Consider the following 14,406-nt stretch of genomic DNA (forward strand, 5'->3'; position numbering starts at 1 on the left):
TGCGGGGAGCCCCCGCTCGCCCTGGTCCTTCCCTTCACGCCGCCGGCACCATCCTGGCACCCACGACCTGACGGTGGGGATGGCCCTGGAGGGGCTGCTTCAGCCCGAGGCCCCCCGGGGACCGGCCGGTGGCAGCCGGCACCGCCAGCATCCCGCAGCATCCCTGGGTACGGATGGCTTGGTGGGAACGGAGCTGCCGCCCACACCTCAGATCCAGGAGGGCAATGCTCGCCCCGGTGCTGCCGGCAGGATGTCGGCGCTCGTCCCGGTGCCCGGCGCTCTCCCGGGGCGGCCGGAGGCACCAGCGGCTCGGGGGGTCTCCGGCGGGAGGGAGGGCGGCCGGCGGCCCGGGGTTATCCGGAGGCAGCACCGGCCAGAATTGGACGGAGGCTCCGGCTGGGGAGAAATTCCGCTTACGCAGCAGATTTGCCTCCCCCTGCCCTCGGCGTTCGGATTATTTTCGCGTGAGAACAGGCTCCTGCTTTCTCAAGAGTTCAGCTGCCCCGGCGGCTCCGGCAGCTCCCCTCCGCTTGTGCCGCGGCTGGAGTGATGCAACCGGGGCCGTGCCGGGTCCCGGCCGGGAGCCATCCCTGGCGCCAGGCGGCCGCCGACCCTGCGCCGGGGTGGAAACGGCGGCTCTGCCCGGCCCGGGGGAGCAGCATGTGGAGCCCCCACGGGCCCCGGCCCCAGCACTTATCCTGAGGGTGCCGGATGGCTCCGGCCGGGAGACACGTGTCCATCCCTCCTCGCCCATGGCACCGCGGGGCAGAAGCACCGGGGCCGCGTGGGGAACGACCCCGGCACGTCCGCACCCCGCGTAGCACTTAGGGACGGCGCCGGGTGGCCGGGGACCGGGAAGGCGCCGGGAGCCGGGGGCACCCGGGATGTTTAGCACTTGTCCCCGGCTCCGCGGAGCCCAAAGCGCTTACAAGGACGAGGCTGCCCCGGGACGAGGACGCGGCGCTGGCCCGGCGGTGCCGAAGCCTGGCTGTGCCGAACCCCGACCACCCCGCCCGGCGCCGAAGCACTTAGGGCCCCTCCTGCCGGGCTCAAGCACCACCGGGTCTCGCCGCCGGCACCGATGCCACCGGCGCAGCGGCTCCGGCGATGGCGGCCCTGCAGCCCCGCCGTGGCACGGCAGGGGCTTCCCGCACCCCGGCCAGAGCCCGCGGCTCCAGGAGTCGGAGGCGAGGGGACAGGGAGAGCTGGGGACCCCCGAGGAGCGGGGTGCTGGGGCAGGCGGGCTGTCCCAGGGGAGCGTCCCCAGCCACCATCACCCCTCGGGGCCGGGCAGGGGCCGCAGCTCAGCCCTGAAACACCAGCCTGCGGTTGCGCCGTGGGAAACAGCCCCACGCCGGCGCCTTTGTGGCCAGGATCCCCGCGCCGGCACGCCAGTGGGTTGTTCCCAGCGGGTTGTTGCTGGCTGTCGCAAGACATCGGATACAAGGATGGCCCGGCCAGAGGGGAATTAAGCCCGCAGCCAGTGACAGCCCCTGCCAGGGCCGGGGACCGAGGCACCCCCTCTCCCTGCCGTTCAGTGCCTTTCGGGGGGGTCCACGTCCTCCGGCAGCGCTGGGTCTCACCGTGCAGCCGGTGCCGGAGGAGGGGCAGCCTGGCAAGGGGGAGACCTCCCGACCCGCCGAGCCAGGGACAACGCCTGCGTCCCCTGGCCCGGAGTGATGCCAAAGGGGCCAGTCCTGGCAAAGCCGCTCATGGAAATATTTTGCCGGTCCCTGTTTCGCTTCCAACCAGCGCTCGTGGATCACGAGGGCTCGTCCAGCCCCGGCACAGAGAAGCACCGTCCTGCCGTTGCCAGCACCTGGGCCAGTCCCACCGGGCCCTGCGAGGCGCCGGGCACGGCACAGCCAGCGCCGGGAGCGGAGCCACGCGCCAGGAAGGAGCCAGAAGCTGCTTGGAAGGGACTGGAAAGGGCACGGAGCCACCCCGGCCACGGGATCCCGCTCCGGGGTCAGGGAAGCTGCGGCGTGGCTGGGATCTGGCTGGGATCCACCTGCCCCCCCTCGCCGGAACCATCGCCACGTGCCAAAGCCCTGTCTGGTGGGGAGGGGGTCTCGCTCCCCCTGACCCGGGACGTGGCCCTTGCCCGGGGAGGGGGACGCGCGTGGCCGGGCTCTGGCTGGCGGCGGGGGGTTCCTTCCCGGCACGGGGGGGAACAGCAGCGACTCGGGGGAGCCATTGGGAACGGCACTGGGGGAGCCTCGGAGCACCCCAAACCTGCAGCCCATCGCCCCCAAAGCCCCCGCAGGGCCCCAGGGCGGCTGTTACAGGCAGGTGGCGCTGAAGAAGAAAGGATGGGGCCGCCCTGGGCACTGGGACCAGTCAGCCCTGGGCACTGGTCCCAGTGGCGGGGTGGCAGTGGTCCCACAGCCCCCAGTGGCGGGCGGCACTGGGACCACTGCCCTGGGCTGACTGGCCGAGGGCGGGCAGGGGGTGGCAGCCCCGTCAGTATATTATTATTATTTACCCGGTGTATTGGTCCTGTGCGTAACGTCTTAGGTTATTTTTCTGTTTGTTTGTTCGTTGTTTTGTTCCTCGTTCTGTTGTTCAGGGGTGTCCGGGGGGGGCAGGGACGCGGCTGCCAGGGCGGGGGCTCAGGACGGGCCCGGGGGGGGGACACGTGGCGGGTCCAAATCACACGACCAAAAGGCCGTGGATGGTCGGGGGGGAGGGTTTAATCGCGTGACCAAACACAGCACTTGAACATCAAAAATAAAAAATTTTAAAATAAATTAAAAAAAAAATATTTTAAAAAAAAGAAATAATCAAAGAGTTCAGAGCTTTCAGCTCCATCCCGCACCGGGGGCTCCCGGCCAGCCCGGGGCTCACCGGCACCGCGGCCGGGCTCCCACGTGCTGGTGCCACGTCCCCCCCGCGGCGTCGCCGTCCCACGAGATGCCGGGCTCGCGCCGGCAGCTCACCCCCAGCACAAGCGTCACCGTGACGGAGCTGCGCGGTGACGCCGGGGCCGGTGGCGAGAGGCGGCCCGGGGATGCCGAGTGTTCCCTGTAAACCTTGTGTGTTGAGAGAGAGGGAGGGAGAGGCTGCCGGCGGCTGGGGAACCATTTGCACTATGGAAGGCTAAAGACGAGACGAGGACAGGATCGCCTCCGCCGCAGAGCCGGGGCTGGGCCGGAGCCGTGTCCGTGGGCTGGCTGGGCGCGAGGATCGGTCCGTCTGCGCCGGGATGGCTTTTCCTCGCTGCCGGAGGAGCCACCAAGGTGCTGCCGGCTCCACCGCGGTGCTGCAGCATCGGGGCACGAAATCCTCCCGGCCCCAGGGTGGAGGAGGCGGCTCCAGCCCCACCAGCCTGGTGGGCGCCGGGTCCGGGGAGGCTGCGGCAGCCCAGGGGATGGAGGGGGACAGGGATCGGTGGGTCCGGACCAGCCTCCCCCAGGAGAAGACCCCCCTCCCGGGGCCATTGCGAGGCTTGAGACGCCACCAACACCAGCCCAGGCTCCTCGCGCCCGGCCGAGCCCCCAACCCACAGGCGAAGCCGGAACCGCTCTCCGAGACGCCGCCGGGCCGGGGCCGTGGGGGGACCCTGCTCGGCCACCCCGTTACACCACGGCCTCGTTACGGAGCCCCTTTCGGCAACGCCACCCTCCACCTCCGCTACCGGGCAGCAGTACCGGAGCAGTACCGGAGGGAGCGGGTGCCCCCCGGCGCGGGGGGACGGGGCGGGGGGACTCGCGGCTCCTCGGTCACAAACCGTAGGAAGAGCTACAGGAAAGGAAAAGCTTAACGAGCGTCCCAGTTACTTCTGTGTTGTATAAACTACATTTGGTCTGTAACTCGCGTTAGTCTCCTGTGTACAATATCATAACCACTGCTCTGTCCCGGTTCCGTCCTTGGTTGTTTTTTTTTTTTTTTTAGACTTTTTGTACAATAAAAAATTTATATAGCCAAAAAGAAAAGAAAAAAAAAGGGAAAACTGCTGACAAATGCATTTTGCTTGGGTTACTGCCCTCTGCTCGCCGCCTCACTGCCCCTCACCCGGCCCCGGCCCCTCGCTGGTGCCAGACCCTGGGGTTGGCACCGGATCCCATGGTCGGCACCGGATCCCGCGGTTGGCACCGGATCCCCGGGTCGGCCATGCAGCATCCCCACCAGAGCGGAGCCAGAGGGGCCGGGTGGGGGCTCGGAGGGGCGCGAGCAGCCCCGCTGCTCCTCAGGGTCTTTGCCCCATGTGCCGATCAGGGGACGGGCCCGCGGCCTCCCCACCCGCTCGCCCCGCGCCGCGTCCCTGCGCCACGGCCGCCCCCTCCCGCCCCCTCCCGCGGGAGCTCCTGGCCTGATCCAGCGACCCTGGCTTTGACCGGCTCGGGAAATGTTCCCTGATGCTTCTCATTTTTCCCACGCTCCCGACGCTGGCCGCGCACCACGGACAAGCGGATGAGAGGGGATGAAATCCACCCCGGTGCCCCGCGCCCGGCCCGGAGCCGCTCGCGGCCGAGGACATTCCCGGGTTTACCTCCCGGCTGGGGCCAAACCGCAGCCCGCTCCCTCCCAAACCCCTCCGACCACGCCTGTCCTTGCGCTTTCGCGGCCAACACCGAACCAACACCTCGAGAACCAGCCCAGGAGAACACAACCGCCCCAAAAGCTGCTCAAACCCACTGGAGGACATCCCCGTCCCAGCAGAGGACGCGGGGGTGGCCTGAGCCCCCCGGTCAGGGTGGGTTCATCATCCTGAGCTCTTACTCCATGCCCCCCCCCCACCAAGAGCTGCAGCGAGGCTGAGCAAACCTGGGTGGGTTGACCCCGAGGAGGGGACGGAGGACATGGGACAGGGATGGAGACCCCCGAGACAGGGCCAGGGGGACCCTGCATGGGAGCAGTGGCTCTGGGCAGTGGCAAGAGCCGCATCCCCCTGGGTGGGAGCCCCCCGCCCTCCCGCCGGCCCCCGCTTCCTCCCAGCGCAGCTCCCCGTTGTAAAGCTGAGATTTACAAGTGGCCCCAAGTGCCGGAGGAGCCGAGATCAGGGGCAGCCTTTATGGAGCCTCATTAGGGGCTGCAGGTATGCCGAGAATGTCGCAGCTAATTACAGCTGTGGCCGGCGGGAGGGGACAGGGTGGGCAGCGGAGGGTCACTGCCCACGGGGCCGGGGGCGCAGGGGGACGGTCTGGCACAAGCCAGGTCCGGACACGTGGATGCAGCTCCGGCATGGACTCTCATCCCATGGGGGTCAGCCGGGTCCCAGGCCCTGCCGGCCGCGGTGGCTCGGTGGATGTTGGCCGTTTTCCCGCCCTCCTGCGCCGGCCATCCTCGAGCCGAGGTCCTCCAGGACGTGCTGGGAAGTTGCCGCCCCCCCATCCCCGGCAGCACCCCGTCCCTGCCCTGCACCCCTCGCTCCTGCTGCGGGTCCCATCTGCTCCTCCTGGAGACCCCCAGCCCTGGGACTCGCTCTGGGGCCGTGGGCAGCTCCAGGCCGGGCTGAGGTCTTGGCCATGGTCCCTCCAATGGCAGAGCTGCTCCAGACTCAGCTTCCCCCTGGATAAAGCTCCTGGGGGTCTTCAGGCCCCACGGGGCAGCGTGAAGCACGACGCGATGCACCGAGGGCAATGACACCCCGTGCCCCAACACGGCCCCGGTTCCCCCAGCCCTGGGGGACAGCACGCAGCTCCCATGGGGAGAGCCGGCCACGGCTCCGCAGCATCCCCGCAGCGACCAGGCCTCTGCCCTGCCCACAGTCCCTCAGGGCATGGCCGGGGGGGGGGCCAGGCTGTGCCACCCACCCAGAAGGGCAGCCGGAGGAACTGAGGGGTGGGTTTGTTTGCTTCGGAGAACGATGTCAAGAGTTTAACGAGCGCTTGCTTTTGTTCTGGTCACGTCTCCCCCGAGGCCGCGGGGGCTGCACCCCACATCACTGCTCCCCCCGGCCATCGGGTGACCTAATTCGGAGACCCACGGGCAGGGCTGGGGGGGGACAAATTAGGACAGGGACATCCGGACGACCACCCACAGCTGCACCATGACATACTCCGGCTCCCCAACCTTCCCCTCTGCCGCCTAACAAGACCGTCCGCATGCAACATTCACAGTAATTAAACCATCAACGGGGAGCTTGGCGGAGCTCCACCGGCCTCGCCGCGGCCCCGGGGGGAGACGCCAGAACCAGGACGACTATCCGGGAGAGCTGGGCACGGTCCAGCCCCGCCAGCGCCGGCGACGGATGCCGCGCTGCCGCAGAGATCACACGCAGGCGGCAGCGGCGCGGGGCCATGCCCGGCTCCGGGGACGGGGCTCCCCAGGTACCCAGAGATCCCCACGGCACCCCAGGCTCCGGGCAGCAGGTTGCTCGCAAGCAGCACTTGAGGCGACCCAAATGCCCGTCCCGCAGCGAGCACATCCCTCACGGAGCCGCCTCCTCCTCGGCTGCCGCGGCGCCTGGGCAGGAAGGAAGGATTCAAGGGGACGGAGGCAGCGAGCAGCCGTCGCTCCTGCTTCCCGGGCAGCCTCCGGCCGCTGGGGAAAGGCCCTGCGGGACTGGAGCAACCAGCTGAGGAAGGCCAAGGCTCGGGCTCCTGGGGAGAAGATGCACGAGACTGGCAAGTCTGGAGAGAGAGGAGGAGGAGGTCTTCACAGCAGCGATCCACAGGCACCTCCTGCGATGGAAGCCCCCCCTCCAGCCCACGCGGAGCCCTGTGGCGGGACCCAGCACAGCCGGGATCCCGCAGCGTGGTCCCGGCTCCCAGCCGCAGGAACGGTGGCGCCGGGCCGGGAGGGACGCCGGCCGCGCTCATCGGCGCCGACACAAGCGTGGGTGGAGGGCAGCGGTGGGGGCTCAGTGCCGACCCTCCCCGGGCTCATCCGCACTTCCAGGCTCGACTCTTTTGTCTCCCAATTTTTGTGAATTTGAACAAAACACGTTTCCAACCCACCGAAGGAGGATCTGGTGGCAAGAGGCCGTTGGGAGACGAGGACGGCACAGCTGGAAGAAGGGACACGTTGGCACCGGAGCGCACGTCCCTCCCGCCACGCACCTCGCTCCTCGCCCCATTGTGCAAACCCCCCGTTTCTCCCTCTCATCGCCCCCCTGGCCTGACCTATTGTCCCACTCGCATTTACAGCCCAAGCGTCTGCTGTGAAAAGTGACTTCATGCTGAATTTGGGCACTGCTCGGCGTTACCAGCTCTCACGCCGCAAGCCCCGGCCCTCCTTTTCTTTCGCTCGCTTTCCCACACTTTCCCCCGCTCATTGTGTGCTCGCTGCTTTTTTTCTTCCCCTATTCAGCCCAAATTAGTCACGAGCAGCCCCCAGCTTGGAGAGGAAAAATAAATTAGGTGGTGTTTTAAACACAGTGTGATTGGAATGATTCTCCCCTACGCCCAGGAGGGGAAAGCCCAGCGGGTGAAAGATGCAGCGTCCTCTACAAAACAGCCCCCAGCACCTCCCCGGGGAGCCGGGGGGAAGGAGAGCGAGGGCCGCGCCGCCGGCTCCGGCTGGGGACCCCGGCGCATCCACCCGGCGAGGGAGGCAGCGGAGCTCATCCCGAGTTTGGTACCACAAGGGAAGCTCATCCCCAATGAGGGGAGGAGACGGCGCGAGGGAGGGAGGGGGAGAAGACGCGCGCACGTCGCTTTGCCGGCCCCGGGAGGAGAAACACCACCGGGAGCCCGGGAGCAGAGGGGAGCGACCCGGGGAGGAGGACGCGTGGCCAGGCAGGGCAGAAGTGGGGCTGGGACCCCCCCCCGCCGCTCCGGACCCCGGGCCAGAGAGTGAAGCCGGCAGCGACATCGGGAGTCCTCGGGTCTGCCCTCGGCGCGGCGGGAAGGCGACGGCATCCCACCACAGGAGTCCCACGTGCCATCGCCAGCGCTACTGCAAAACCGGAGCCAGGCAGCGCAGCCTACGGCAGCTCCTCGCCCGCCAAGCTCAGGATCCGGCCACCACCGAGCCACAGCCGCGGGGAGCTCCCGGACCCGCAGCCTCCCGCCACGGCAGTCCCCGCCTTGTCCCCGTGACCCCCCAAGCTAGGGGAGAGGGAGCCGAAGCACGCGGACACAGCGAAGCCACCAGGTATCTGCGCTTCCCCTCGAGTTCTACGACGACCCTTGGTCCGCAGCGCCGAAGCGGCGGCCGCGCTGCCGCTTGCACGTAGCCCTGGGTCTGCATCACGGCCGGGCGGCGGCTCCGAAGGGCCCGCGCAGCTTCCCGAGCTCAGCGGGAAGCGAGACCGACCCGAACGAAGCGGCGAGGTCGATCCGGAGAGGCGAGGGGGGGCGTTAGGAGCTCGGCCAGGCCGCACGAAGTTAAGGTTAGGACGATCCCTAACCGCTGGCGACAGCGCGGCCGCGCAGGGTCTCTGCCCCGCAGCCGTGGTGGCCAAGCCTCCATCTGCTCCGGCTCCCTCCCGGCAGCACGCTCCGGCCCCGAGCCTCGGCCGCGCCATGCATCAAACTGACAGATACCAGAATTGCCTTGGAGAAGCAGTTTTATTATGAAACCGAGAATGAAATGCAGTGTTTGCCCTGGCACACTACAAAACATTTCAAGCAAACAACCAGCCAAGAGATCATGAGCCAAATAGAAAATACATCTTACAAAATCTGACATACAAAAAAAAAAAAAAAAACCAAAACCCCAGAATAACGTTATTACATTAAATCAGGAAGGAGCAAGGGAGCTTCGATTCACTCAGCCACTGACAACCCAAGACACACGACGTAACCCGGACCCCGTGGCTTTTAGCTGCCCTTTGGGAAGGTAAACAAACGTCCAAGGTATTGCTTCGAGTCACCGAGGGCACACGGACGCAGTCAGACTGCAAACATGAATGGAACGGAAGCGGGTTGAAGACTTCTACGTTAAAAATATATATATATTGCTTATTAAGAATCAGGTCTAAGCCTCTGAAAAGCTCGATTTGTACACACACCTGCTGTTCTCTAGCATCGTAAGGAACCAAGCACGGACAAGGCCAACAACACCTCTCCGGTAAGAGGTTACGGTCAGAAATAAGAATCCCAGGACGTCAGTCTTCAGACGGGAGAAGGATTTCAGCCACAATGCCCACCTCAGAGTCTGGGCAGACAGACAGACAGACCGCTGCCTCCGCCTGGGGCCGAGGTATCTGTGGGAGGCAAAGCTCGGCACAGGGTGGGAGACGCAGCGGGAACGAATGCTTGCGAGTGGAACTAATTCTCTAGGCAGGCAAAGGAGGAAAGGGCGCCAGGCAGCTCCTCTGCCCCGGCGCTGCCAGTCCAGCCCCACCGGTGCGGGGTCCTACGCTTCTCCACGGCCACCGCTTCTTCCGCCCACGCACGCCACCCCGGGGAACCGCTCCTCACAGCTCCCCAAGAACGAAGGCGCCGTCCGAAACGCTAAAGCGGCGAGAAGCGCGTCACAAGCTGCGGCAGCGCCGCCTTTCGCGTGACTCGGCCAAATTGTGTTCTGTGATTTCACCAAAAATGGTTACGGACAGCGCAGCAGAAGGAACCGTGTTGCCGCTCAGCTACCAAGAGCTTCCGCACTCAAAACACAGGTCCCAGGGCAACGCCGGTGCCCTCCTGCACCGCCTGGCAGCTCGGAGAGGACTGAGGCTTCTTCAGCAAGTCTGCGAGTTAAGCCAGCTCGGCAGCTGCTCTGAGGCAAAGAGAGGACAAGATAAGATCCAGCCTGAGAACAGGCACGGGACAAAGCGACTCTGCTGGTTTGCTGTTTAAGGAGGGAAATGTACAACTGACCTTCGAGGAACCTGGGAAACGAGGGTGAAACGCCACGAGCCGCAGAGGGCCTAACAAGGCGGGATAAATGAAGCGGTGGGAACAGGCTCCATTTGCGAATGCACCGCTACGTTTTCCTCCTCGTTTTAGGACACCGGTCTTGATCTAGGGTTAATCGGCAATTCTTGCTCGGACAATCCCCATTAGCCTCACCCAGGGGAGGGAGGCAGTCGTGAAACTGCCCCACACGTCGGCTATCACACACGCCACTTCCACTTTTGAATACACGAGACACTATAACGGAGAAAATCCCTCCCTGACGTTCAACCTGTCAGATCTCAGACGAGCCAGGGGTAAGACAGCAGAGATCCAGAGCAGGACTCGTGTAATGCATCGTGCTCTCGAGACGAGGCGCATTCTCGTCCCAGCTGCTGGGAAGAGACCACAAGAGCGCTGAAGCTTGGGGCCCGCTCTCACGGGGCCGAGGAGGGACCAGGGAGCCCGAGAGGTGGAGACGGCATTGGATGGCAAACACACGCACTTCACACCGGTCCTTGCTTCAGCAGCGTACCACGAGTCCTTAAACTAGAAAAGCAACTGCCGAGGGCAGAGCAAACCCTGCTCCATCTCCCTTCCTCAGCGGCTCCCCTTCCTCATCGCACAGCGGGCAGCGCGCTCCTGCCGCTGCTCCGTCGCCCGTATCTGCCGGGCAGAGTGTGACCCTCCCAGCGGCACGCGGAGGGCGCCGGGACGCCCTCCCCCTCTCCCCGCCGCACGGTACCTCCGGCGCGAGCCGCTGCGAGGGCCCCCGCCGGCGGCTGGGAAGCCCCCGGACCGCAGGACTGCGGGCTACGGGAGGTGCGCTGAGAACAGTTTCTTCTTTTTGCTCAACTTTTCTTCATTTCTAAACTTGGTAACTTGAAAAAAACGTAAATAGCACAATCATACAACTACGGGGGATTCCCTGTCTACTCATCACTAAAACCTAGAGAAACAGTGTGGGAGTGAGAGAAAGTGGGGGAAAGAGAGAGAAAGGGTATGCACGCACTCGAGAGGCACACTGCAAATGGGCTGAAGCTAAAAAGGACGGGCATCAGACGATCCCAAAGCGTTCTGCTCTTTTCCTCTTCTTTGCCTGCAGGAAGGAATTACAAGAGAGAGAGAAAAAAAATAATCAAGACCAAAGAGAAACAAACAAACAAGTTCTTTAAAGTCTCACATGCCCCGATGGCGAATCTACCAAACGTTTGGCATCGGCAACAACGCCGGAGCTCGGTGGCTCCGGCCCCTTCCTGAGCGCACCAAGACCATGTTAGTTCGAGGGAGCTACCGAGTTTGTGTTCTAACGCTGGGACAAAGAGTGCCCCGAAAGCGAGGAGCAGAAATATACAGTGCCTGAGATACAGTGCTGCTGAAGTCACTTCGTCTTGCTGGCAATGCGCTACAAAGGGGCTGAGCTGGGAACAATGACTACTTCAGAGGCCTGGAAACCCTTCCAGGCAGTGGGGAGGTGGGAAATGTAAAAGGGCAAAGGGTTAACACTCTCCTATTCATGGAGAAGGTGAGAGGGACACACTAAAACGCATTAAATATACTATTGCGTCTCTCAGATATGCCTTTAAGCCGATACACGAGGGGCATATAAATCTTAATTTTTAGCAGGATAAATAGCCCGGGGGCAACAGAAGCCCTAATCAAGAATCTCCAGGGGAAAGGTGCATTTGAGTGCACACAATACCAGTAAAAAGACCTTTTTGTTCCAGGCACAATCTCCAAGTGACCTAACGGAAAAGCATGGAATCCCTCGCCCAGCCGCCCCCTCCGCGCGGGCCGGAGGGGCTCATTCTCCCATGCTCAGCAGAAGGCTGGGAACGCCGCTCCCCGCTTCACGCGGGGCTGCGTTTCTGCCGTAAACCCAAAACAAAACACACGCGCGCACAAAAAGCCCCTAAACCCCACCTGAATTGTTGAGACTGCTCTTAGGAACCAAACAAAACCCGCTTCTTGCCTGGCGAGCCCAGGAGCCGCCTGGTGAAGCAGCTTCCGAGACCCGACACTCGCCCTGCCCCAACCTTTGCCGTTCGGTTGTTACCGCAGGGCTCCCCACCCCCGAGGGTCCCCTGGTCCCCAGGAGAGGGGTGCCTGACTCCGGCTGGCCACGCCGGAGCCGTATTTACATGGCACCATAGGTGTGCACGGCCCTCCCCACCTAACATAACGTAGGAGCTACTGCGCCGGGGCACAGCCTGCGCGGTGACTTGGAACAATTTGAAGCACAGGAAAGAGTAAAAGCGCATAAAAGAGCACAAAATTGCCCTGAGGCGCTTACAAATTTAAAAGATGGGCCAAAACCACAGAGGACAGAACAAAGCATGGAGGAGAAAAGTTGGAAACAGGGTCAGCGTCTCAATCCTCATTATATTGTAGAGTCTCCAGGGATTTATTGATGAAGACCTACAATAGCATCCAAGGGGACGCAGAGGTCCAGGAGCATCCAGGACACGGGGAATTACAGAGCTCAGGGGGCAGAGTGAGTCAGCTCAAAGCGAGGGCAGGGGGAACCAGGGTAGGAGAGGCTGGAGTAGAGCAGATGTGCCCCCCGCCTCTCCTGGAAGGGTCCGCGCCATCCTGCAAGAGGAGCTGGATGCCAACACGTGCTGGCACGCTCCCGTGGCTTGGTAGACTCCAGAGCAGCCTATTTCCAGAGGAGCCAGGGGAAAAGCCGTGACAGATCGGATGGCAGAAGCTCAACGCTCGCTGCCAAGGAAAAGAGGCTGAGCGGCCACGGGAGCGCACCCACCCACAGCTCGGGGTCAGCCCCACGCCAGCCCAGGGGACCCGGCGCTGAGCAAGGCCCCAGGTGTGCAGAGTCACCCCAGGACCGTCACCGCTCCCCTCGGCACCCTCGGCCGCTCCCCATCCACTCTGGAAAAGGTTTTACCTCTGTGTCCTCTGTAGCTCCAGCCCCGGCTGAACTCGTTACAATGCCAAACCGCTCCTTTCTCTTCTTCAGTTTCTCGTCTTCTTCACTCTGGCACAAAGAAGGACGAAGATTTATTTTGTTGGCAACGCCCCAGGGTGCTCATTTAACGGTAAATCATGTCCCTCCTACCCCCACGCCTCCCGCAGTCGGCTACCAGAGCACCTGCTAAAAGTTGGAGCAAGGCAGCGGAGACGCCGAGCGCGGAGCGGGCTTCTCCTCTGCCTCGGCAAAGCGCGCCGTCCGTAGGGGACGGGTCACACGCGATGGGGAAGAGCTCCTGCGGAGCACGTCAGAGAACGCGGGGGGCTCTGGTCCTCCAGCCGTGATCAGCCAAGGCGCACAAGGGCAGCGCCCACACACCAGCCCGCGCTCGACCTCCGCAGCCCCCCTCGTGCCTGCTCGACGTTACAGCACCGCGTCGTCTTTGCTCCGGATTTCTTCACGCTCAAACCTGAGCGTGAAGGAGGGTGGAAGGGAAGGGCAGACGCTCGCCACAGCCACTGGGACAGGGTGCAGGGGGCACGGGCGAAGGAAAACCCAGCCTCGGCAGCCGGAACCTCACCTTTGTCTGGATGTGGCCCAGGAAGCATTTGGGGGAAGCGTTTACCGCTGTCACAGGGACCTTCGTAACGCCCTTGGGAAAGGGGGCAGCAGGACTCTGCCAGTCGCCCCACGTGCCGCTTCTCTGGGAAACGTGCTCATTTGGTGATGGAGGCTCGGCACTCGCCCTATCTTCCTAAGTCTCATTTCATTTTTTTCCAGCCCGAGCAAGAAAATTTCTACTGACATTTCCCAGAGCCTTCCAGTTCCTGCTTCTCAAGGTTCTCCAAAAAACCTGGAGGCTTTTTACCTCCGCTGCCATCACCCACGCCAACGTCCCAATCGCCAGTAACAACCAAAGCCATCATCGCCCATAAAAGCCTCAACACATCCATTTTCTGCAGATTTATTCCTACCTCCGGCTGTTTCATGCCTCTTTCAGACCATTTCCACAGTTAAGGCTGCCCGATTACTTCGCAAGGCTCCTACCACTTCTCCCTCCCCTAGCATTAAGTACATCTCAGAGCTCTCACCCCCCATAACCCCACCCAACGCATCGCGGTACCCAGGGGAGCGCGGCTCACGAGCCGGCTCTCGCTTGCCAGAGGGTCCCCGGCCGCGCCGAGGAACCAGGGGTACCAAGGCCGGAGGAGAAGAGGAGCACCGCTGCCAAGAAAACACGCTCCACCTGGCTCAACCGGGATTAGCCGCCAAGCGGGGGAATCAAGCTGGGCGCTTATCCGTTTAAGCTCGAGGTCATAAACCACGCCATCAGCAGCCAGACGTGTTCGGAGTGGCACCGGCGCCCCGTTAGCGAGCAGCGGGGTAACCTCGCCCCGCCAATACCTTACATAAACGAGGCCACAGCGACCCGCTCAGCGCTATTACTCCCGGCGCGGACGCGTGGTTGTGGCAACAGGGCCGGCCGAGGCGCTGGAACCGAAAGCCCCGAGGTTCTCACGAGCTCCGGCTCCGTAGGAAGCTGCCAGCAGCCGCGGCGCCAACACGGCTGATGCCCCGCCACGCGTTACAGCCCCTCGCTGCAGGGACCGCTGCCGAACACCACGGCGAGCGCTGGCAGCCCCGCCGAGCCCGCAGCTTAACCTTCCTTCCCAGAAATCCTCTGTGCAGGACTTCTGAAGACAGCTCCGTCACCGGGACACCGCCGCCCTCACCCACCTGCCCTATTCTGCCGGT

At 63.8% G+C, this 14,406-nt stretch overlaps 2 protein-coding genes across 2 annotated transcripts in view; both read right to left on the reverse strand.

The window, feature by feature from the left end:
• The window catches only part of CD63 (CD63 molecule), a 63,213-nt gene that overhangs the window by 14,322 nt on the left and 34,485 nt on the right, over positions 1-14,406 (reverse strand). The window lies entirely within an intron of this gene.
• The window catches only part of SARNP (SAP domain containing ribonucleoprotein), a 31,943-nt gene continuing 25,974 nt past the window's right edge, over positions 8,438-14,406 (reverse strand). Inside the window, exons 10-11 of the mRNA XM_075075783.1 lie at positions 12,628-12,717; positions 8,438-10,821 (exon numbers count right to left, since the gene is read on the reverse strand). Of these exons, the coding sequence (XP_074931884.1) occupies positions 10,780-10,821; positions 12,628-12,717 (132 nt within the window). The 3' untranslated portion in view covers positions 8,438-10,779. The remainder of the gene's footprint in view (positions 10,822-12,627; positions 12,718-14,406) is intronic.

This window comes from Phalacrocorax aristotelis, chromosome 26 (genome assembly GCF_949628215.1).
Source record: "Phalacrocorax aristotelis chromosome 26, bGulAri2.1, whole genome shotgun sequence".
NCBI classification, from domain to species: domain Eukaryota; kingdom Metazoa; phylum Chordata; class Aves; order Suliformes; family Phalacrocoracidae; genus Phalacrocorax; species Phalacrocorax aristotelis.